Genomic DNA, 26,286 nt, shown 5'->3' with positions numbered 1-26,286 from the left:
TTTTTTTAAATCTCATCAAAATGGGCCGTGGCTCAAATGCAGAATAAAGAATGGACCTTGATTAGATAGAGCATAAAAAACACAGTATAGTGCTGGTCTCCAACAGCTTCTGGGCGTATGCTCACAGTATACGGTCTTGATTTTAACATAAAATACAACGCTAAGAAAAGTAAAATCCTGATTATCTGAAGACGGGAAGACATTATTCAGTCTTTCCTGACTTCCATCTGGCTGGCACTGCCATGATATGTGATATGGATCTCCCTGGGTCTGAAATAAAGATTGATTGATTGATTGATTGATTGATTGATTGATTGATTGATTGATTGATTGATTGATTGATTGATTGATTGAACGAACGAACATGTACTGTACAGTTTAAAACCTGAACTATGCCTCTGAGCTGCGTTGGTGGTTTGACGACTATAAGCTGAGATATAAGCTAATATGCTCTGTTCATATCAGTCATATCAGTATGACTGACTGTCCATATCCCAGCTCTATTTGTTTCTGTCTTGCCCTTGAGCTGCATATTTTTGTCTCTTTCCTTTTTAGTCTCCTGTTACTCCATCCCTTTGTTTACACCGTCTCACCCCCCTCCTTGCATCTCTCCTCTTTATCCTTTTATCTCGTCTTCCATCCCCTCTGCCGCCCCTCCTCCCTTTCAGACCCCACCCCGCCGCTATCTATTATCTTTCATTCCCCTCCTCTCCCTCACTCCATCTACAGTACTCCTCTTCTCCCCTTTCTTCCCCGTGGGCAGCTACAGAGCTGGCTGCGTTACGCCATTTGGCACCTCGAGGATTGTGGGTAACTGGCCTTTTTTCGCCACAGGGCAGAGCAGCATGCGTAGCAGTGGATAGAAACCAGGGGGAGGAATGTGTGGAGAAAATCCTGATTGGAGACTGTAATACAGGCATGCAACGTAAGGAAGCACCTGTGTTTAAACCCATTTAGGCCTGACCTCAACATTTGAAAAAAATCTTCTAAATCCTCCAGTTTTCTGAAATAAATATTTTCACGATTTTTCAAAAATAGCAGACCTACAAGCTCGTAGCGCGCCACTCGGTGGCGCGCTATGAGCTTGTAGATCTGCTATTTTTCAATAGCTAAAGCATAACATAATGCTAACACCAAAAGGGGTTCCCGCCCAAAATGGGTTGAGTCATTCAGTAGGTTCTGTGATCTGCATAGTGTCAGTCAGCTAATTACCCAACCCACAAGAGAGCAGTGTGATTCTACTCAAACTGTCATTGATCTCATTCTGACCTCGGACAAATCCAGAATCTCCAAGAAAGGTGTTATTGTATGTGGGCTTAGTGATCATTTTATGATTTTCTGTAACCGCAAAAAACAAAAACAAAAGTCTGGCTGTCACAAAACAGTCATATCTAGGGACCTCAAAACCTACTCTAGCGAGGCCTTTAACCTTGAACTGGAGAGTCTGGACTCTGGATTGGTCTGATGAGCTCAGGAGCTCACTAGTCGAAGAAGCATGGCTTGGCTTCAAAACCAAATTTACATCAGTACTAAACAACATGGCTCCTTTGAGAACCATCAGGGTCAAAACCCGTTCGGAACCATGGATGAATTCGGACATACTGACTGCAATGAAAGCCAGAGACAAAAAATGCTCTGAACTTCTCAAATGCAAAACCAAGCTGGCCAAGTGCATCTCCAAACCAATATGACAATATTCCCTCCAAATTTCTCAGAACTCGGCCATCTCTATAGCTCCAATCATCACATAATAAACTTCTCCATCAAACAGGGACAGGTCCCCCAAGATTTCAAACTGGCCAAAGTAAGGGCCGATTCATACTCCTATTTTACCGATGTAGTGCCGAAATGATTTCGGCTCCTCAGAAATTTTCAGTAGCACTGAAGAGCCGACTTTAGGACGGTACCCGCCCCCACGAACCTCAAATGACGTCACATTGTAGGCTCTACAGAGCCAAACCGACTTTTATTCGGCTCTAAAATAGGAGTATGAATCACGCCTAACCCCCTGCACAAATTAGAGGGAGCAAATTAGATCCTGGCAACTACCGCCCTATTTCTATTCTTAGCTCCATCTCGAAAGTGATGGAAAAAATAGTCTATGAACAGGTTGAAAAGTATCTTGCCACAAAGAAATTAATATATGAATTCCAATCTGGCTTCAGAACATCCCACTCCACTGACACATGCCTCCTCTATTTGAGCGACCACATCAGACAAGGTGGATGCTGGCAAATACTGCGGCATGTTCATGCTGGACCTCCAAAAGGACTTTGACACCGTGAACCACTCCATACTGGTAAACAAGCTGGAAGCAATTGGTTTTGATAGCACATCAGTGAGCTGGATGCAATCCTACCTGGAGGGGAGAGAACAGATGGTGGAGGTGAACGGAACACTGTCCCCCCCCTCCCAGTGAGCTGTGGCTTTCCACAAGGAAGCATACTAGGGCCTTTACTGTTCCTAATATATATTAACAACATGACATCAGCTTGTGACTGCAACTTGTCCCGCAGATGACTCAGCACTGCTAGTCTCGGACAGGAACAAGCTGCAGGTTGAAAAGGCCCTCAGCTCTGAGCTCGGTAGAATCTACACCTGGCTCGCTGATAACAAACTTTACACCTGGGAAAACCTGAATCCATTCTCTTTGGTTCAAATAGTAATCTCAGCAAGGCAGGTGGCTTCTTGATTAGAGTGGGTGACAATGTTATCACACGAAAAGATGAAGTTACCTACCTAGGTTCCATCCTGGAGGCAAATCTTTCCGGTGATAAAATGGACACCAACATAATCAAAAAAGTCAACCAAAACACCTTGAAGACGCTGCCTAACAGGAGCACATAGCAAATGTGCTGACATCATCACATTTGGGCAAGTTGCTATGGCCAAATTTAGCCCAATGAGCATTTTTGTGCAAAACAAATGCTTGGAATGGATTCAGCATCATGAAAACCCCCTAGTTTGACATGTCACATGCTACTTAAAGCATAAGGAAATTTAGAAGATATTGCCTTATAATAGGATGTCAATGGTGGCCATACTGTACAGGCCATTTTCAACACTTTCCCCTCAGACAATTCCAGGCAACCTTTTTTTCTGTTATTCAGGATTTTTGCAATTAGATTGAGGTTGACCCTGTTTTTTCCATAGATTTCCTCCTACTACAGCACCTCTAAGGCCCTTAAAACAAGGCTCCAGACTTCCCGACAGACGGACAGACAGACAGACAGACAGACAGACAGACAGACAGACAGACAGACACTCACTCACTCACTCACTCACTCACTCACTCATGCAGGATTTCTGTTGTTGTGTGGGTTGTTAGTGGAGTTAATCTGCCAGTCATTAAATCAAGAGGTGGTGGTCAGGTCATCCAAACACCCAGTCATTAAATAAACCACTCAGGGAATCAGTGATATAGAGACAATCTCTTACATCCCGGTACTGTAATTATCTCATCAGAAATTAAACTCTTAGCTTTTAACCCATTTTGACCTGAGATCAGATTCTAAAAATGTCTTCTACATCCTGACAGTTTTCTGAAAAAGCTATGTTTCTATGTCAGTGGTTCTTCGATCTTTCAAAAATAGCAGACCTACAAGCTTGTAGATCTGCTATTTTTCAATAGCTAAAGCATAACATAATGCTAACACCAAAAGGCGTTCCCGCCCAAAATGGGTTAAGCAGCCAGTCAGTACATGAGTGCTGTCGGATATTGCCTCGGATTAACCAGTAAACAGTAAATCACTTGATGAGTCCAGTTAATCTGTAAACCAGTCCGTCAATCCGTCAGTCTGGCCGGTCAGTTAGCCAGCTAGCTAGCTAGCCAGCCAGCCTGCCTGCACTCACTTTGCTTGTGGCACATCAATCCATCAAGGTTGGAGTTTAGCCTTAATCCACAGAGCCTGCTAAAGCCATGTGAACAGAGCAACAGACCCTTATTTTCCTCTTATGGTGGCTCATGTCTCTCTTTCTGACTCCCATGTTAACCCATTTTGGGGCGGGAACCCCTTTTGGTGTTAGCATTATGTTGTGCTTTAGCTATTGAAAAATAGCAGATCTACAAGCTCATAGCGCGCCACCGAGTGGCGCGCTACGAGCTTGTAGGTCTGCCATTTTTGAAAAATCGAAGAACGACTGACATAGAAACATAGCTTTTTCAGAAAACTGTCAGGATGTAGATTGTAGAAGACATTTTTAGACTCTGATCTCAGGTCAAAATGGGTTAACCAGCTTATACCCAGTGCCCCGTTTAGTTAGTAGCTTATTTATACTGCTTAGTGTGAGCTAGTGAAGACGGCTACCAGATTGCCCAACCTGCGCCGTGTCGTCACACACATGGGCAAAGACATCCTTTGGACACGCGCGCCCGAGGACAAACATTATTCGACTTTGAAGCGTATGCATCATAGCCGGTGAGACCAAAGTGTATGTTAATTAGTCTGCAAGTGCATGTGCATACATACAAGGGCATTCACTTCTAGTCATGTTTACTAGTTGCCTAGTTTACTAGTCGACTAGTCGACTAGTTGTTTAACCACCTATTATGTTAAAAACAAAACAAAAAAGCTTTTTTTTTTGGGGGAAATAAATATTTGTACATTTAAAAACTGTGTACATTGGTGACTATAACTATATAATCTACCTGATCTTGAGGCCTACAAAATCGGGAAAAAATAAAAAAAATTAAGTTTTTTTTTCTTCTTATCAACTAGTCAACTAGTACCAGCAAGGTCGACTAGTGGATTTACTAGTCGACTAGTAGCTTAATGCCCTAACAGTATGTGCCCAGCCAACACATTTGCATGCATGTGTGATATGCCTTTCTAGAGTGTGTATATCCGTGTTGGGAACATGTGTGCAGTGTAGTGTGTCATTCTACCACGCTGCTCGCGAGCCGATCAGATCCGAGGCCAGTCGGAGCAGATGAAAGCCAATGCGCTGCCGCTGCCATATCAGAGAGCAGCTGTCTGTCTTTAATCTAATCTCTTGACTTTCATAATACAACGGCGAACCAGGTGGTGATGCTCACACATAAAAGCCACACAGGGCAGGCGTACTGTATATTGCATGCATATTGCATAACCAAAGATATTGTATGATGATGAAGCCTGTTTACCCGATTGCTCTCTCACTCGATCTTTCTCCTCTCTCTTTATCCATGCCCCCCCCCCACCCCTCTCTCTCTCTCTCTCTCTCTCTCTCTCTCTCTCTCTCTCTCTCTCATATGCGCTCTCGTTTTCACTCTTTCAATGTGTCAGGCTTTAAAGCCCTCAGTTTGGTTCTGTAGTGCAGCGGAAATACCCGGCAGATTATCCTTCCCTGGCCCGGTGACAGGCAGTGATATGCACACACACACACAGAACGAACACACGCACGCACGCACGCACACACACACACACACACACACGCGCGCGCACGCACGCACACACACACACACACACACACACACACACACACACACACACACACACACACACACATACGTGCACAAAGATTTATACCTCCCCTGTCTATTTATAGAATGACGTTATATTTTCTGGTGCATCCCATATTCTCACTGTATACCAGTGGTTTTCTCTCTCTCTCTTTTTGAGTGGTGCAACCACTCCTATAGACAGCTATGTGTGTGGCTGTGTCTCTGTATCCCTGGCTGTGTCCGAGCACGAAAATAGCGTTATAGCGTTTGTTCACCACCAAGTGTCACTGTTGCACAGCCTAACACACAGACACACACAGGCCAGGGAGGAGGGCTTGTACAGTACAGTACAGTACAGTACAGTACAGTACAGTACAGTACAGTACAGTACAGTACAGTACAGTACAGTACAGTACAGTACAGTACAGCACCACTCACTTCAGACAGGTCTGATTTTTTCTTTTTTACCACCTGTTATGCAATTGACGATATTCAGACCGCGGCCATCTTGCCAGCAAGGTGCTAACTAGGTGCTAACTTCCCATAGACAACCAGAGTCCTGCACCGGGTCGGATACCCGCGGATACCCCATGGGTACCCGAGTTTGACGGGTGGGAACGGGCGGAAAATATACTTTTATAAGTTAACGGGTACGGGCGGGACACACTGCACAATGTTATAAACAGCAGCTGAGCTTGGGGTTTTCCTCAACAGCGGAGACAAGTTAAATCCGTCACATGCCCAAGGAATCGTCAGTGATGTCACATCACTGCCGATTCCTTCATAATGGCGTTCTGTTTCTGCTGCTGTGCTTCCCTGTGCTACTTCCTTGTTGCATGGCAGTGACATCACGGCCGAATCCTTGCTTCCTTTTCGTAGCATTTCACATGTGGAGTTTTTTTTTTTTATCACCAGGCTGCTGCTGGTGCATGTATTTGGTCCGACGGAGGATTGGTCCGAACGACAACCTACCTAAAACCCTCACCCTAACCCTAATCTCCCCCGGGGCAGCACACCTTAACCTAACCCCAACACACCTCGGACCAATGCTCCTTCGAACCAATGACTCGGATCATAGTATGCCTATATTTTCGTTCGCTCGCACTGATGAAACACCAAGGGATTATAATGCCAACATTCAACACAAGATGTAAAGCTAACCCAGGTAATGTTGGCCTAATGCGCCACTCTGTCTAAGTGTAAATAAAGTTAAAAAGATTAGCCTGATGAGTGATGACCGATCTAGCCTTGGATCAAGACGGTCGACTCATCAGCCTAATCTTTTTTTATCATCCTCTCCTTGTTGATATATTGGCGTGTTGCGGAACTGATGATTGACTTAGAGAATGTTGGTTCCTACCAAAACTACTGTGCTGAAACTGACACAGAGGCAGTTATAGCGGACCCCCGCAGATAATAATTACAATGCAGCTGGTAATTAATTGATTTAATCAATGCTTGTTTCCTTTTTATTTTTTTTCAACTAAAGAAGCCTGTTGGTCTTAACATTGGCCTCTCCTCTCTCCTCTCAGGCCCTGCTTTAAAGGTATATTCAGTGATTTCACTTAATTCAAATATCACTTATTTTTTCTTATTTTTTGGATAATCCTCCCTACTATAAAGTGTGATGACCATATAAGGAGTACCTCCCTGTCCCCAGTGAGCACCTGGGGCCAAAAAACCCTAGTTTCGGTTTGGGCTTTGGGTGGCAAAGCCTTCATCCAATCAGGATGAGAGGGGCCTTCCTCCAATCATGATCGAGTGGGGCAGGCATTGGTGCGCATGCTGTTGGTCTGTTGTACTTCCCCCACTGTAGAGCGTGTGCATGTGCACATCTTGTTACCGGGTGGACCTTTTTTTTTCTCCAAATCACCCAAATCACTGAATGCTCCTTTAAGGCTTTCCTCTACAGCAGTGGTTCCCTATAGTCTCTCAAGACAGACTGTTGACGCGGCATCACATTTTAATATTTATTCTCGGACGATGGGTTCTCAGATTGGTGGTTCCCAAACGTTTTAACCCATTTAGGCCTGACCTAAAAAAATAGCAGACCTACAAGCTCGTAGCGCGCCACTCGGTGGCGCGCTATGAGCTTGTAGATCTGCTATTTTTCAATAGCTAAATTATAACATAATGTTTAAAACACCAAAAGGGGTTCCCGCCCAGAATGGGTTAACCCGTGACCCCAAAACAGAAAGTAGCTGTTTGCCCGGGACCCGGACTATAGTGAAAATAGCATACAATGCAAGCCCCAAATGGACCCTATAACGGGATCCTATAACGAGTCCATTTGGTTCCATTTGTACACTCTCAGAGTTACAGACCCATAAGGGTCCATTTGCTTCATAACCAGCTATCATTTAGCTGGAGACCTTGAACTGGAACTCCCTCAAGGACCCCCTGGGGGTCCCCGGACTCCACGTTGAGAAGCCCTGCGCTACAGTATGTGGTGTTTGAAAGGCCCACCATGAGGCTCTCTGTTCGCCAGGGGGAACATGTATGTGTGTGTGTGTCATCTTGTAGCATTTATCTCACTCCCTTCAGTTTGTTTCTGTCTACTGGGAAGATACAGTTGTGTTGCAAAAACGGCTCAGTGTTGTAGTGTTGTGTGACTCAACACACGCACGCACACACACACACGCACACGCACGCGCGCACGCACGCACGCACGCACACACACGCACTGTCTGCTGCAGTAACCCTGCCAACAATGTGCCTCACACCCATCCAAGAAAGGTCACCATTGTGTGTGTGTGTGTGTGTGTGTGTGTGTGTGTGTGTGTGTGTGTGTGTGTGCGTGTGCATGTGTGTGTGCGTGCGTGTGTGTGTGTGCGCATGTCATGTCAAGTCAAGTCAAGTCAAGTGAAATGTGTTTATAAAACACATTTAAAAACAACCAGAGCTGACCGAAGTGCTGTACACAAAAGAACGGCATGAAATTATAACTTATAAGAGAAATTAACAAAAGGTTAAAACAACTGAAGCTCATGAAACAAATAATGGGTGTGTGATTTAGAAATTAGGAGTGCCAATGTGTGCAATCACTGACAATAATGTTGACTATCGTTTAGTGAAAGAATATAATAATCCAAAGTGTGTGTGTGTGTGTCTGTCTGTCTGTCTGTCTGTCTGTCTGTCTGTCTGTCTGGAGGTCAGAGCAGAACCTCTGGCCCAATTATTTCACATTGCCCTGTTATAGCATTATATTAGCAGGTGGCAGATACATTTTTTTTTTTTTAAAGATTTTTTTTTGTGCTTTTTCTGCCTTTATTGATACGTTGAAAGTAACCTGACAGGAAATGGGGAGAGAGATGGGGGGGGGGGGGGGGGGAAACACGCGGCAAAGGCCGTCGGGATCGGGAGTCGAATCCATAGCACGCCGTCAGGCTGGCTCAGCAGCCTATAGGTGCCCAGACGACGGTTGATACTACCCGCCCGGGCCAACACAGGTTTAATGTTTGCCATTGACAATGACAAACATTAAATCCCATTAACAAATAAAGAGAATGTAATGTTTGTTTTGACACCGTTTGTTTTTACGTCATCATTACATCACCTAATCATAGCAACATGAGTTAGACTTCGATATATTAGCTCCCCTCACTTCACACGGGTGTGATTTGTTTTTAACCCATTTTGGGCGGGAACCCCTTTTGGTGTTTTAAACATGTTATAATTTAGCTATTGAAAAATAGCAGATTTACAAGCTCCGAGTGGCGCGCTACGAGCTTGTAGGTCTGCTATTTTTGAAAAATCGTTAAAATATTTATTTCAGAAAACTGGAGGATTTAGAAGATTTTTTATTTATTTTAAGGTCAGGCCTAATAGTGCTCCTACAGATTTTGTTCAAACATCAAACAAACCGGTATAGTCATGTGATCAAGACGGATCTGTCGCAGCGTCCATTGCACACATACTGTATTAGGCTGAGGAAGTAATGCTACCCATTGGCATATTATAGCGCTTTGTTAAGAGTAATAGTGCAAGTATGATATGTGCAAATTAAGGCGCTTCATTTGTCCCCAAAACAGAAGGAGAACTAGAAGGGTGCGCAGTGGGGTTTTTGTTTTGTTCAATCTGTTACAACTAGAATAGAGTAAGTTAACAGGGCTTGATATACTCAAGTTTTCTAGCAGGTCACTGCATGATTTAGTGAGAAGTTAGAACAACTAAGAGATTTGAGTATAGTCTACCCTGTGAACCAAAGTAACGAGATGTTTTTTTTTCTGTTGTAGTGGCAATTCAGTGCATGTCCTATTAAACTTGCTCTTAGATTAGTCACTAGTTCATTTCATGCAACGTATACGGGTTAGCTCTTTAACCCATTTAGGCCTGACGTCAAAATTAAAAAAAAAATGTCTTTTTTAAATGTTTCTATATCAGTGGTTCTCAATATTTCATGTCAAGGACCCCAACAATTATATGTAATATGCCGCCGACCCCATCTGAAAATATGTTGTTCCAGGGAAACTCTGAAAGAATATTTTCACGATTTTTCAAAAATAGCAGACCTACAAGCTCGTAGCGCGCCACTCGGTGGCGCGCTATGAGCTTGTAGATCTGCTATTTTTCAATAGCTAAAGAATAACATAATCCTTTAAAACACCAAAAGGGGTTCCCGCCCAAAATGGGTTAAAGCAAGTCTGACTCAAGGTTGGATTGGTGTTTGGGACTGTGTTTGACAGTGGCAATCAAGATCTTATTTTTAAGTCCCCTCGGCTACATGATCTTCTCATGATGTTGACATGGCAGTCTAAAGGGGGATTGTAGCTCCATGAATCAGTCTTTCTGCTCATTTTGCATGAAATCCATGATACAGGTTTACTCATGTTCAAGGTTCAAGGTTCAAGGTTAGCTTTATTGTCCCTTGCGGGAAATTGGTTTGCAGCCAGATCAGTAAAAATCACACCCGTGTGAACTGAGTGGTGTAAGGTCTTATATAGCCTGATCAGCTGTGGTCTGACGTAATGTCTGACGTAATGAAATCACACCCGTGTGAACTGGGTGACCATAGCAACCATGCTAATTTTTTGGTACGAACAGACAGACAGACAGACAGACAGACAGACAGACAGACAGACAGACACGTAAACTAACAAAGCCAGTCGTAGGAGTGGTTTACACCACTCAAAAAAATACACACAATAAACAACATTCAATACAAGACTAAGATCTAAGAACAGGGCACTAGAGACAGAGGGCAGTATTATGCGTGTCTTAAGTACCAGGTCTTATTACTTAACTTAAGACCTGGAGGCGTTGTCAATGCTGTTTGGCCACTCAGAATAGCCAAATGGCATTGATCACGCCTCCAGGTCTTAAGTTAAGTAATAAGACCTGGTACTTAAGACACACATAATACTGCCCATAGAATTCATGTGTTGACAATAGCAGCAGCTCACATTAGGCAAACCTAGCATTTTAACTGTGGTAGCCACAATAAAATGTTGCTGTGGCCATTTTTCCTTAATGTTATTTAGCTGCATTAAGATTGTACTCTGTCTCTCAATCAAGCTAATGAATGGACCATGGTTTTAAAATTGTGACCGTCGAAAACTGAGCAAAATGTGAATTTGCTGAAGTCCATTGGTAGACTACAGAGCCAAGGTTTTGCATTAGTTAAAAAATGCCGTGTTATAAAAGAGAGATTTCTATGGTCTTCTTGGCCCCAACAGAACTGAGATCTGGTCACAATGTATACTGTATAGGTCCCACAGTCATGTAACTTATTAGAAGATTATTTCGATTGTGTTTACTTTATTGCTTTTGTTGCCGTTATTTGTCCAGGCACGATAAGCCACACTTTTCTGGGCCAAGAGTAGGGACCCATCATCGCACAGTAAAGAAAACCTTACACGTCCATCTTTACTCTCTTTACACCTGCCTCTCTAGCCCATTTTGGGGCGGGAACCCCTTTTGGTGTTAGCGTTATGTTATGCTTTAGCTATTGAAAAATAGCAGATCTACAAGCTCATAGCGCGCCACCGAGTGGCGCGCTATGAGCTTGTAGATCTGCTATTTTTTTATAATTTTTTTAAATCAAAGAACCACTGACAGAAAACATAGCTTTTTCAGAAAACTGTCAGGATGTAGAAGACATGGTGATGATAATGGATGATAACGCCGATTTAATGGTATGATAACGGTCGAATCCGCTGAAAATGGGCTAGACACGTAGCTGATAAACCGTCCACCCACCGATGGCGTGGTGGTCAGAGTAAGTGCTTGTCTTCAGAGCCACGCTCACCCCTTGCTGCTATATAGGACTGAATTCCAACCGGATTCCAACACAACCTTCTCTCTGTGGCCTCCCCCACACACACCGTCTTGTCTCCCTCAGCTTCATCTCAAGTATAGCTCCTTCTCCTCAACACTTTTTTTTTTTAGGGACGGAGGTATACTGCTTGTTCCTTTCATCTGTTCTTACCTAACGCTATTCTACAGTTCAGCTGCGCTTTCTCTTCTCAGGGGCTGCCTCTCTCGATCTCCTCTCCTCTCTCCTCTCTCGATCTCCTCTCCTCTCCTCTCTCGATCTCCTCTCCTCTCTCCTCTCTCGATCTCCTCTCCTCTCTCCTCTCTCGATCTCCTCTCCTCTCCTCTCTCGATCTCCTCTCCTCTCTCCTCTCTCGATCTCCTCTCCTCTCTCCTCTCTCGGTCTCCTCTCTCCTCTCTCCTCTCGCCTCCTCTTGTCTTCTCCTTCCCCCCAGATTAGAAAGAGGAAGGAGGGATTTAGATGGAGAGAGATATAGGGAGTGCATGCAGGGATGTGTCAGTAGTGTGGCCAATATAACATCTGATACTGGAAGGATGTGTGCATGTTTCCGTGTTGTTGATGTTGTGTGTGTGCGTGTGCGCGTACATGTGCGTGACAGTGACATGAATGTGTGCACGCAGTGTTACACTTTTGAGATAGACATCAGCATACAATGTGATTGTGTGTCTCTGAGTGTCTGAACATATTTTTTAAACTAAGTAAGTTAGAAAGGAATCCGTGTGCGTTTGCATGTTTGTGTCTCGTGTGTGAGTCAGTCGGTGTCACATTGCATTCTATATAGGTATTATTCAGCCAAGTCAACAGAATAAAACTGAAACTGAAACATGTGCACTTTATAGTACACATGTATAATATATTATATAGTATAGTATGTATAGTTTACATAGATACTCCACTGTTATGTTCTTAGTTTACGCAGCCTATGTGATGTATGCCATGCTTTTGTTATTGCTTAATGTAAATCGCTCTGGATTAAGAGCGTCTGCTAAATGCCTAAATTGTAAATTAAATCTGCACTAGCTCCCACCTATAACCTCTCGTAATCGTGTGTGTGTGTGTGTGTGTGTGCGCGCGCGCGCGTGCCCGTGCGAGCGAGTTTAAAATTTGCTTTCCTCGTTATTGTGAGTTCATTCATTTTCAATATTAAACACGTTGCTTATTGCTGCCTCAATCTAAACCTTCATGTTGGTTCCCGCGACCGCCGGCTAAAGCAGCTGCAGAACAGTAATAAAATGGTCAACTGTGTGGCCTGAATGATATTGGCCGTTATTGTGTTCCGTGCAGAGGAAGTCACTTGGCTCGGTTACACAGATCCATTGTACAACTCGCGCGCGACACACACTCACACACACAGCTAAGGAACATTATTATAATTCATAAAGTTTCTGGTAGCTCGCCTGCTCCGCCCCCTCACATCCTCTCTTGTGGTGGGACTACTAGGAGGTTGGTGGGTGGGTGGACGTCCCGTCCGACCCTCTCCAAGAAACATCAAGGGAACACACAACAAATCCAGTTGGAGGAAAAGCATGATGAAACGGTCTGGTTTCATTTTCTAACCGGGGGGACTAAAAAAACAACAATGCGGGGCTTCGTCGTATCCCATTCCCGTCCCGTGGTGGTGTGACCTGGTCTGTTTTATTGTATCACAACAACAATACCGACGCGGATTTGACCGATTATATCGCGACTGACTGGGCTGACTGGCTGGATGATGAGGCTGTCGTCCCCTGACCACCGATCAGTTCACCCGAGATTAGAAGAAGAAGTGCGGGCAGCGACGATGTGGAAGCAGGAATATGATGTCCATTTTGACTTCTTGCTGCAGCTGCTGTAAGTTTTAATGTTTCGCAAACTTGTTAAAAACCCCTGTGAAGTTTCAGTTTGTATACACGTCGCAATCGGGGTGGGAACGTTGTGCTGTCTGTGTGTTGCGTGGCAAAATGTAGTGTAGGCAACGTATGCTATAGTTACAGGGAGTGTGAAGTGAACACGATCAAAACGAAGTAAAAGCATAAAAATCTGTAATGTTTTTTTTTATCAGAAAAGTATTAAAACCACTATACCAGCGGTTTTGCGAAACCACCAGTGTACTGTTACGTTATCTTTTTAGATGAGAGAGGCTTATTAGCTCATCATGCTCATGAATGGACTTTAAATAGTCTACAACAATTATATCATGATCTGAAGCACTCTGGCAGGTGCAACTAATGGAGATAATTATTATCATGCCTACATTTTCTACAGGAAAAATACTATAAAGGATGTTGTGCTTATTTCTGATAAAAATGGGATTTACTGGAACTCTTTATAATGTATTTGATATGATATCAGAAGGGTGGGTGGCTGGGTGCTCCAAATTGAAAATAAATTCTAGTAGGCGAACAAACCAAACATTACGGCTATGTGTGGGTGGTGTGTAAAACTGACTAAACAAACAAACAAACAAACAAACAGTGCCTGCCTATTGTATAGCAACCATTGTCATTGAAATATATATTTACCCTATAGCTATAGAGCCTCAACCTCCTGAGAGTCCTAACTGGCACTATAGTAACATCAGTCTTGTTAAAGAATGATTATTCTCTGCATTTGATTTCTAATATTGTGAAATAATAGCCAACCATTTGCTCCTGTCCAGCTCCAGCAATGAGTTTAAAAGTACCAGTGATTGATGTAGAATGGGTACATTTCAAACGAAAGTGCAGGTCAATACAAAAAAGTGGTGGACGTGTGTGATGTTTGGCAAAATGGTGTGTGTGTGTGTGTGTGTGTGTGTGTGTGTGTGTGTGTGTGTGTGTGTGTGTGTGTGTGTGTGTGTGTGTGTGTGTGTGTGTGTGTGTGTGTGTGTGTGTGTGTGTGTGTGTGTGTGTGTGTGTGTGTGTGTGTGTGTGTGTGTGTCGCGGCCTGTTGTAGCGCCACCATGATGCTGATTTGAAAACTGTCAAGTGGCATTGCTTCCTCAGCCTAGTGGGAATATGCATGCACAGTTTCACCGCAATCGGACGCTGCGTTGAGGAGTTTTGGCAATTTGTACAAAGCGGGCTACTCCTGAAAACTTTAGAAGCCAATCGTAGCCAATCAGGATGGATTATGAGAAATCAAACAAACTCTTCTTGATCACATGACTATGGAGAGCATGTGTACCGATTTGCATGAATATTTTTTTTGGATAAAATCTGAAGGAGTAATATTAGAAAATGTGTTTTACATATGTCGACCTCCTGGTGGCGCTATAAAGAGCAGATGTGAAAAATTCCAGGCAAAGGTTTTTCCTTGGCCTCTAGGGAGTTGGCATACAAAGTTTCACACAGATCCGTGCAATTAGAGGTGAAAACACTAATCGGCCAGTTATAGCGCCACCATGAGGCCGAGTTGAAAATGTTCCAGTGGTATTTCTCCCTCAGCCTAGTGGGAATGTGCGTGCACAATTTCACGGAAATCACACGATGTGTTCATGATTTGCGGCATTTTGTTTGTAACTGAGCACTCCTGCGAACTTTGGAAGCCAATATTAGCCAATCAGGATGGAGTCTGAAAAATCTGAAAGACCGGTTTCGTTGAATGGCTCTAGAGAGACTGTGTACCAATTTGCGTAATGTTTGGACAAAATCTGTAGGTGTACTGTCCACAAAATAGTTTTGCACAAAGCGGCCTCCTGGTGGCGCTATAAGAGGCCAATGTGAAAACCTTGGGGCAGAGGTTCAGCTGTGGCATTCAGGGAGTGTGTGTGTGTGCAGAGTATGGCTGCGATCAAGCCAATGGTGCCAGAGATTAGCTGTCCACAGACGGACACGCCGACTTACGGACACACAAACGGACGGACGGACGGAGTGCAAAACATACTCTCTCCCCATGCCTTCGGCCTGGTGGTGGCAAAAAGGGAAAAAACGTGTACAGTATGGGAAAATGGGGGGGACTTTTTACAGAGGCCGGTTTCGAATTGCAGCCTTTGAGAGCAGTTTTGAAGGAGTCTAGGGATTTACATTTCTTAATGGCTGTTGGTATAGGGATTTCCAACATTTTGGTGGCATAGGAGCTAAATTAATTTAACGCCTTGTTTGAGCCGAATCTGGGTTGCACGTGGTTTGTTGAAGTCCCTCTGGTGTTGTGATTGTGGACTTTGTTGACATTAAGGAAGTATTTTGACAGGTGTAGCGAATCTTGTAGACCAGGCCCATTGCAAGATGCTGTACTCTGTCGTCAACCCTATAAGCCATTCCTGCCTATCAAAATGGGCAGGGGTGAGGTGGGTTCTGGGAGTAAGGTAGCCTGGCCAGTTTATTTTGGGATGTCTGGGGCCTTGTTTGAATGGCCTTTGAGGTGCTGTGGTACCATGAGGTGCATGCATAGTCGAAGAAAAAAGTTTTGTAACCTGCCGTTTTCTTCTTCTTTCTAATTATTTGTTCGCCCCGAAAAATTTTGTTTGTTATGATTTGTCATGGCAAGAGTTGGCTTTGTACGAGGCTTAAAAGGTCTTTAAATAAATACTTTTTAAAATGTCTATGAGGAAAATGAACCGGGAATCATTTCCTGGGCGTTGGTAGGGGGCGGGACTGCAACGCTCTATTGGCTAACATTGGCTTTCAAAGTTTGCAGAATTGGCCCTGTTTGAACGAAAAGCCTCAAATCATGAATGCAGCGTGCAATTTACGTGAAATCTTTCACGCACTTTCCACTAGGCTGAGGAATATATCTCACCCTTTTCACATTGGCCTGTTATAGCACCACCAACAGGTGGATTTTTGCAAAACACATTTTTGGAACAAAATGTGTTCAAATCATCTAATAGACATTTCAGTAAGCCAATGGAGTGAGGCCAGAACCGGGATAATATGGTCATATTTTTTTGGTTCTCGTAAGAACCCTAGCTGCATTATTTGAACCCTAGCTGCAGAAATAGTTAAGTATATCCTTTATCCACAAAGTGGGAATGTCAGTGTTTTAAATAAAATAAACACTGAGGACTAAAGCTGTGTGAGGACTTCACTTCTGTTTCGTCTTTACAGTGGCGCAAATGTCTCGTAATATAAATCAAAACCATCTAAGCATAGCTTGCTGTTTAGCAGAAATGGATATTAAAAATCACACTCGTGTGACGTGAGGGGCGCCTGGTAATGTATATTTGTAAGTGCTCTAAAGCAAACATTCAAAATCCATAGACTCGGCTGCCACTGTTTGATATGGGGGAGGCGTCCAAAAGCGTCCTGTGGCACTGAGTGAGTTAAATGTGCTCTAAGCAAACATTCAAAGTCCATAGACTTGGCTGCCACTGTTTGTTAAACGTGCCCTAAGCAAGCATTCAAAGTCCATAGACTTGCCATATGATGTCATTTAAAAAGCCAGGCGTTGGAGCACTAACGCTCCTAACAAAATGCTGGCGATTCCCGCCTGGGATTAGTTCTAGACTCGGATGCTTTTCTGTGTTTTAGCTACAGTGCATTTAGTTTTCAGTTTGTTTTCTGTGCAGCACATTTTCCAACCCTGCGTTGTAAAATGTGCTATATAAATAAAGTGGATTGGATGTATAGCATTCAGAGACTATGAAGGAAGGTTGGACTCTTGCTCTTAAATTAATGTAAAAGGTTTTATATATATTACGATTGATGAACCAGTCGGATTGAAAAGGGAAAGAACAGGACTTTGGAAAGTAGACTTATCATTTTTTTAAATTTGTATATCAGGTGACAGTTTGTATAATTTTTCCAGATATCCAGATATTTGTATATCAGGTGACGCTTTAAAAAAAAATCCTGATATTTGTATAGCAGGTGGCTGTTTTTAATACTCTTTCTGATATTTGTATAGCAGGTGACAGTTTTCTTTTTATTTGTAATGTTTTTTCTTTGTGGCTTTCGCCTTTCAGGTGACAGTTTTTAATACTCTTTCTGATATTTGTATAGCAGGTGACAGCTTTTTCTTAAGTCATAGGCTAAGTAAGTTGATATGGTTGACAAGACAAATCCGTTCAAATCTCAGTAGAATTGTGTTCGACTAGAACGGTTGGTGTTGACATTTTCATATAGCCTAGTTGCAACTCCCTTTATTGCATCTGTCTGCAAGCCTCAGCAGATGGACTTGACAGTAATTCTCTTTCTTTCTCTCTCTCTGTGTCTCTCTCTCTGACACACACACACACACACACACACACACACACACACACACACACACACACCCCTCCTGATTGCAGGCACACCTTGTGGGTGTGGATGGGACAAAATCACGAAGATTAGTATTAGTCACTGACATGCTGCATCATGCTCTCTCACAGCGCACACACACACACACACACACACACACACACACACACACACACACACACACACACACACACACACACACACACACACACACACACACACACACACACACACACACACACACAGAGAGAATACACAGCCGGAGGACATAAGAACAGGACAGTCACAGTTTGAGTTTGAGTGGTTTTACTGTCTGTCACTTGGCCCATAACAAGGCCTATGTTGAATATTTGATGATGAGGTCTGTCTCTTGGTCTTCTGTCACTCTCTCTTAAACTCACCCTCTTCCTCGCATTGTGTATGTTTGTGCCTGCATACATGTGTGTCTGTAAATGGTAAATGGTGCATTTATATGGCTCAAGGGCGACTGTGGCTCAAGAGGTAGAGCAGGTCGTCCAATGATCCATGGGTCGGCGGTTCGAATCCCGGCTCCTCCTGTCTACATGTCGAAGTGTCCTTGGGCAAGACACTAAACCCCAAATTGCTCCCGATGTGCTGGTTGGTACCTTGCATGGCTTCCGCCGCAATCGGTGTATGAATGTGCGTGTGGATGGGTGAATGTAATGCACAATCTATGTAAAGCGCCTTGGATAAAGGCTCCATTCTAAATGCACCATTTACCATTTATATAGCACCTTTATCGAAGGCGCTTTACATATTGTGCATTACATTCACACACACATTCACACACTGATGGCGGCGGAAACCATGCAAGGCACCAACCTGCACATCGGGAGCAATTAGGGGTTCAGAGTCTTGCTGTCAAGGACACTTCGACACTAACTCTGGGGGGAGCCCACAGGGATCAAACTGGGAACCTTGCGGTTCCCATCCGGCCACTCTACCCCTGAGCCACTGCCGTCTGTATCCACATGTGAACATGCGTTCACGTCAGTGTTTCGTCGACTGAAACTATGAAAAATGTTTGTCGAGTAGACGAGTACCCTTTTTCACTGTCAAGAACGAAATCATAACTAACCGAATTAGTCAGCCGAATCTGTTCGGCATTCCGTTTTACGACGTGTAGATCTGTTAGTTAGTAGGAATGTGCGCATGTCATTCACAGACTGCATTGGAGAGCCTGGCAATTTGTTTTAGCACTTTGACTGACTTTTGAATGATTTATAAGGTCTATCTCTCTCACTAGTGTGTGTGTGTGTGTGTGTGTGTGTGTGTGTGTGTGTGTGTGTGTGTGTGTGTGTGTGTGTGTGTGTGTGTGTGTGTGTGTGTGTGTGTGTGTGTGTGTGTGTGTGTGTGTGTGTGTGTGTGTGTGTGTGTGTGTGTGTGTGTTCAATTGGGCATGCACCTTTAAAGGGGCATTCCACTAATTTTCAACCTTTTACTATGTAATTAATATATACCATAGAGCTGTTGTGTGGAAATAATAAAGGAGGTCTGAAAAAAAATCATTAACATGGTGAAACACATCTTGATGATGTTATCAAGATGTGATTCACCATGTCATACTTACATACAGTTCTAGGGAACACAGAATGGGGGGACTTTTTATTATTTCCACACAACAGCTCTAAGGTATATTAATGACATAGTCAAATGTTGAAAATGAGTGGAATGCCCCTTTAATACAGTATACAGGCATTTGGCCGATTGTATGTCTATGCATGTGTGCTGAGATTGTGTCTTACTGTGTGTGTGTATATACCGCTACCGCGCACACCATACACACATGTCTACGCACACATGTATTACTGTAGGCCTGATGTCAAAATTTAAAATTTAAAATCTTCTAAATCCTGACAGTTTTCTGAAATACCTCATGTTTCTGTATCAGTGGTGCTCAATATTTCATGTCAAGGATCCCAAAAATGTTATGTAATATGCCTCCGCCTCCCCCATCTGAAAATATGTTGTTCCAGCTGGGACCTCTCCCCCAGAAGCAAAGATTTGAGTTAAAATGTTCACTCTGTAATAATATATATTCAAAGATTTGTGGCCCCTTTTTCACGACTTTTCAAAAATAGCAGACCTACAAGCTCGCGAGTGGCGCGCTATGAGCTTGTAGATCTGCTATTTTTCAATAGCTAAATTATAACATAATGCTTTAAAACACCAAAAGGGGTTCCCGCCCAAAATTGGTTTTAAGCAGGAGGACGCACACACAGGATACGCGACATACAAGAACGTGTTTTTAAAAACAAAACTTTATTCCCGAACGTTCATACTCCCCCTGTTCCCCAAGCGTCTCTTCCTCGGCCAGACGTCGCCCTGCTTCCGCCCTGGTCTACGGTAACCAGCACTTCACCCCCGATGACACAGCGCTGTGTATTGAATTTAGGACGCTTAACGCAATTGACCTAATCTGATTTGTTCCAAGAAGAAAAAACAACAACAACGGCAACATGAATCATCTGTGGGGAATGCTGACGGTATCACACCAGATGCACAGATAGACAGATGCCCCAAATTACGTTTCCACTGAGAGGAGGGGAAGTAGTAAACGCTCCAGTTCCTCGGAGACATGGCTTCAGTTCCATTTGCTTATTAACCCGTTTAGGCCTGACGTCGATATTTAAAAAAAATCTTTTTCAAAAAAATCTTTTTAAAAAAATGTATTTTTTTCTGAAAAACCTCATGTTTCTATATCAGTGGTTCTCAATATTTCATGTCAAGAAAATGATATGAAATATGCCACCGACACCCCCCCCCCCCCCCATCTGAAAATATGTTGTTCCAGGGACCCTCCAGAAGCAAAGATTTGAAAAAACTGAAACTCTGAAAGAATATATATTCAAAGATCTGAGGCACATTTTCACGATTTTTCAAAAATAGCAGACCTGCAAGCTCGTAGCTAAAGTATAACATAATGCTTAGTTAAAACACCAAAACGGGTTCCCGCCCAAACGACACAGGCATTTATTCGTCTGTTCAAGTGCTGGACATGTTCATATATGCGCATAATAAAGTCTTCATTATGAATGTAACTCGGATAATGTATCCTACTGTATCTCTAGGCCTGTCACAATTATCACATAATTACATCTAATCACAATTATTTGAGATAATCACAATTATTCTTTGCATAATCATCATCATCATTTCCATGTTGAAAAATAGTGGAAATAAGCCGATCTACAAGCTTGTACATCTGCTATTTTCCACTATTAATTTGTTTTGAAAGTATTAAGTTATTTATATACTGTATGTCAGTGTACATTGAAGTTCATTTAAGCCCTGTGCAACTTTTGTTTATGAAGCCTAAACCAGTGGTTCCCAAAGTGGGGTCCGGGGACCCTCAGGGGTCCTTGAGGGAGTTCCAGGGGGTCCCCAGCTAAATGATAGTTTGGAACCAAATGGACCCTTATGGGTCTGTAACTCTTGAGAGTGTACACGCGCTACGTCCAACCGGGGAAACTCTCCCCCTGTCAGGTGAAAAGAAGCAGCTTGGGCTCCTCATGCATAGAAGGAAGCATGTGCTCAGTCCGCTGCCGCCCCCCCCCCCCCCCCCCCCCCAGGTTGGCAGAGGAAGTGTAGCGCCCAGGATTACATTAGATAATTGACACTGGGTGAAAAAATGGGTTACAAATAGGGATGCACCGAAAGGGAAATTATTGGCCGAAACCGAATACCGAATATGATTAATATTGTATATCTTTTTTCCTACCATTGCTGTCATGACCATACCTTACGGCCGGGCTCCACCGGGCGCGTCAGCGTCGCGTCTCCGTCACCGTCAGGGAATGTTCCCTTTTTAATCAATGAAGGGTGGCTCCACTGCCCGCGTTGACGGAGACGCGACGCGTGCATTAAAATTGAACCGGTGCGTTTTTTGACGCGACGCAGACGCAACGCAACGCGTCCGGTGGAGCCCTGGCGTTAAAGATACCTGATTTATGGCAAAATAAATAGTCATGGCAAAACTTAACTTAAATAATAATTGCTATTATGGGTCCATAAAACATTTATTCAGCTCTTTTGAATGCATTAATTGCATGTACACTAATCGGTGATATATTTTCTGCCTATTCGGGGTGAAACCGAACAGGCCGAAAGTGCATTTTTTAGCCATTTTCTGCCGAATATTTTCTGCGGACGAATATTCGGTGCATCACTAGTTACAAAATTGTATAAAAAAATTAAAAAAAAGAACCACAATGAAGTGAAATGTCATAGTCGTGACATGCCTATAGTAGCCTGGAACTCACCTATGCTTTTTATGGCATAGGCAGCTCCCGGCAGGATCCGCCGGGAGAAACTATGCGCAGCTGCGCGACATGAGACTAATTACTTATGTTATGTGTGCGTGTGTGTCAATTTAACAAAGGTGCAGACGATCAGAAATCAGCAGAGAGTGAGCGATGTTTGCGCTACTCTATGCCGTATTGAAGTGGACTCGGACCCAGACTTTTTTTTTCTCCCTGGAAATAAAAACGTTGGATGCATAAATGAACACAGGATTTTACTATGCACTATTAAGGGCGGCATTATATATCATGTGATCCAATGGGTCCGTTAGGTTAGATGTATTAAGGCCACTGCTACTGTCCGGAGATATGCAGCCCGTTTCAATAGAGCGAGGCCTCGATAATTAGATTAGCCAAGTGATTAGATGAGACCTAGAAAGGAAACATCACTTGACATCACGTCATATCACTGTGACCCGCGTTTATACATTTAATTGCACCGTGAAATACAATTTAGGGCATTTAGCAGACGCTCTGAATCCAGACAGCGACTTGCAGTAGAGAGAACAACACATGGTAATACATCAAATGCATAGAAATAGTCATCAAGAATCATTTAACCCGTTTAGGCCTGACATCAACATTTTTTAAAAATGTCTTCAAAATCCTGACAGTTTCCTGAAAAACCTTATATTTCTGTATCAGTGTTGCTCAATATTTCATGTCAAGGACCCCACAAATTATATGTAATATGCCTCCGCCCCCCCCATCTGAAAATATGTTGTTCCAGGGACCTCCCCAGAAGCAAAGATTTTTAGTTAAAATGTTCACTCTGTGATAATATATATTCAAAGATTTGAGGCCCATTTTCACGATTTTTCAAAAATAGCAGACCTACAAGTTTATAGTGCGGCACTCGGTGCTGCGCTATGAGCTTGTAGATCTGCTATTTTTCAATAGCTAAAGTATAACCTAATGCTTTAAAACACCAAAAAGGGTTCCCGCCCAAAATGCGTTAAGGACCTAATATACATTATCGAGTGCTACGTCTACATAGTATGTTAAATTATAAATCTAAATGACGCAAGTTTAGCCTTTGCATAATCTTCAGTGTGATTTGACACTATGGTGAATGATTGTATAACGGCATGAAACCCTGGATCAAAATAACTCATGTCACTGAGTGACGCGTATTGAAGACAGCTGGGGGAGGTAGAATTCTAGTAGAAATGGGCCCTTCCACAGCCTGCAGTAATAATGTCGATTATTCAGTGGCAATTAAACCAGGCCAATGACATCTGAAGTCACTTGAAAGTCATTTGACTTTTAATGAGCTTCTGTGTTGGCGGCGGCGTCCATGTATATTTTATAACCTCTAATTGAGTTTTCTTCTTAGTTGAGAATGCGCCACACAAATTGGCCTGGTGTGTCTACGCCGTCTAACGTCGCGGTGGTACTACACAAAATCACACCCGTGTGAACTGAGTGGTGCAACTCCCCCCCTTACACCCCCCCCCCCTCTCTCTCTCTCGCTCTCATTAGCAGGCAACAGTGCAGCACTATTTGTCTCTCTCTGTTTCTGGCACGACAGCGCCCCTACTGGTACTCATGAGTCACACATGAGTCACACACAAACATAGGTTAACACGAGTCACATAGGTGTCACACGGACACGGACATTGCTGTTCCTTGGAGTGGTTGCACCACTCAAAAATAGAAAAATGTCCCACCAGCTGTGAGACTATTATTTGTCTACTCTATCTCTGTGTCAACAGTGTATGTATCACCCTCAGGAATGGTGATACTGTAATAGTCATTAAAGATGGCGTGCCGTGATTTTTGGTACTTTTTCTGTTTTGTACCGTTAACAGGTGTTGTTAGAAAGGTTCCCGGTTCGATCCCGGCTCCCCCAGACTCAGTTAGTGTTGAGTTAGTATAGCCTTGTGGACCGCAGGTGTTTTTGTTTTCAAAAGAAGAAAGAAGAGCCTGGGAAATGTGGCGTCGCTAACCAATAAGTGCAGAGAGGGGCGTCGCTCCAGAATTTGGTGACGTCTGTGTTCTCCCCTGTGTTCTACAGGGTGGGGGGAGGGGAGGGGAGGCTGGCATAGGTTGGTGAACCAATAGAGAGTATGCACAGGCATGATTTTCCCATCAGGACACGCCCCCCTCATCTAGACTGAGTGGCAAAACATTGAGCAGCATGGAGTGTTGGAGTTTGGAAGCGCTCGTTGGAAATCACTCAACCGTCCTGCGTACCACCTGTTTCTAAATGTCACATAATGCATGAGGCAAGCACTTCCGAACTCTGACACTTAGCAAAATAATCAAATGCAGGGCATTTCTTGACAGAAAGTAGCTCATAACGTTTCTATGGTGGATTTTTATGAAACAAAAACTTTGCAGATAAAAAGAGGATCATTCAAGCTTTTCGTACAGCTGCAATGTTGGTGAGTTTAACATTGTTTAATGCAATCAGACAGGACTTTTCTGTTTGGATGAATGGGCTTGCAAGGCCAGAAAGTAGTTTTTGCCACTCAGTGGGCGTTCCCGCATAACTTCCAGGTACGATGATGTCACACGCACACCCTCTATAGCAGGGGTGCCCAAAAGGTAGATCGTGATCTACCAGTAGATCACAAAGGCTATGCTGGTAGATCACATGACATTCCCCTAAAAATATATAATTTAAATATATATATTTTTTAAACTATTTTTCTGCCACTTGACTTGTTGACTTGATTGACATCAAAAAGGGCTTATGCAATACTTTGTTTTCAAGAGTGTTTCGCACAAACAGCTGTAGTAGCATTACAAAGTTATACAAGAAAACACTTCCAACTCCATTTCCACCCCTCTATTTCCCATTCCAAGTGTGTTTGTCTTTTAAAACACCATCGCTGCTATCCCAAAGCCCCCTCAGGTACATATTTTTTTTAACTATTTTCAGCAATGGGATAATCTGTTTGATGGGTAGATCTTGTTGAGCCGGTCCCATGTGTGGGCACTCCTGCTCTATAGGGACGTTGGCGTCCGTTTCCAGCTCTGGTTTGATCCCGCCCCTCTATATGCTAAGAAAAGGGAGCGTTCTTTCAGGATAGTGTCAAAGTGTCCTTGAGCAAGACTCTGAACCCCTCCCGATGAGCAGGTTGGTTCCTGTCCAGGTTTGTGTGTGAGAGTGTGAGTGGGTGAGAGTGAGTGGGTGAATGTGCATTGTGAAGCGCCTCGAAGGTGCTGGCCAAGTGGTCCAGGTGCATGCCACATACAGTATAGGCTTTGGCCTGACAGCGCATCGTGTGTTCGCGTCCCGTTCATGACGACCCTCGCTGCGTGTCTCTCCCCCTCTCTCTCTCACTCTCCCTCCCTCCTGTCTATCTTCACTTGATACTATCAAATCTTTAACCCATTTTGACCTGAGATCAGATTCTAAAAATGTCTTCTACATCCTGACAGTTTTCTGAAAAAGCTATGTTTCTATGTCAGTCGTTCTTCGATTTAAAAGAAAATAGCAGACCTACAAGCTCGTAGCGCGCCACTCGGTGGCGCACTATGAGCTTGTAGATCTGCTATTTTTCAATAGCTAAAGCATAACATAATGCTAACACCAAAAGGGGTTCCCGCCCAAAATGGGTTAATAATAATATATATATATATATATATATATATATATATATATATATAAAGGTGCTAAATGCACCGTTTACCATTTGCAATGGGCTATACGAGTGCACCTTGAGACCCACTGGTGTAGCGGAGTGCTCCCAGTGAGCCAATATACAGCACCCTGACTCCGTTTGACCAGAAGAACGGAACACAGAGCCTTCATTAGTATCAGTGGTAACACCTGTGAAGGAAGTAGAGACCCATGTTCTGTCTGCATAGAGCCCAACCCGTATACGACCTGCAATGTGCGTTTGTGTATTCTCCCTCAGCGATGCCAACCTCACGGAGGTGCTGTCGGACTCGGAGGAGCGCCTGGACCGCGGCGGCGGCGGCAGCACGGACACGCTGGCCAACGGCTGCCAACGTGCAGACTGCGACGGCGCCAAGAGGCTGGCCAAGCGCCTTTACCACCTCGAGGGCTTCAAGCGCTGCGACGTGGCCAGACACCTGGGCAAGAAGTGAGCGCACGCACGCACGCACGCAGACGCGCACACACACACACCACATTTTCATGATTTTTCAAAAGTAGCA

The 26,286-nt window shown here is 43.6% G+C and overlaps 1 protein-coding gene across 1 annotated transcript in view; it reads left to right on the top strand.

Annotated features, from left to right (window-relative positions):
- The first annotated feature begins 12,894 nt into the window (after nt 1-12,894).
- Nucleotides 12,895-26,286, top strand: part of psd2 (pleckstrin and Sec7 domain containing 2) — a 43,813-nt gene continuing 30,421 nt past the window's right edge. Inside the window, exons 1-2 of the mRNA XM_079508563.1 lie at nt 12,895-13,526; nt 26,025-26,213. Coding sequence (XP_079364689.1) covers nt 13,405-13,526; nt 26,025-26,213 — 311 coding nt within the window. The 5' untranslated portion in view covers nt 12,895-13,404. The remainder of the gene's footprint in view (nt 13,527-26,024; nt 26,214-26,286) is intronic.

This window comes from Electrona antarctica (genome assembly GCF_951216825.1).
Source record: "Electrona antarctica genome assembly, chromosome: 1".
Taxonomy (NCBI): domain Eukaryota; kingdom Metazoa; phylum Chordata; class Actinopteri; order Myctophiformes; family Myctophidae; genus Electrona; species Electrona antarctica.
The sequence above is the reverse complement of the archived record's forward strand: the minus strand, read 5'-3'. Positions and strand labels throughout refer to the sequence as shown.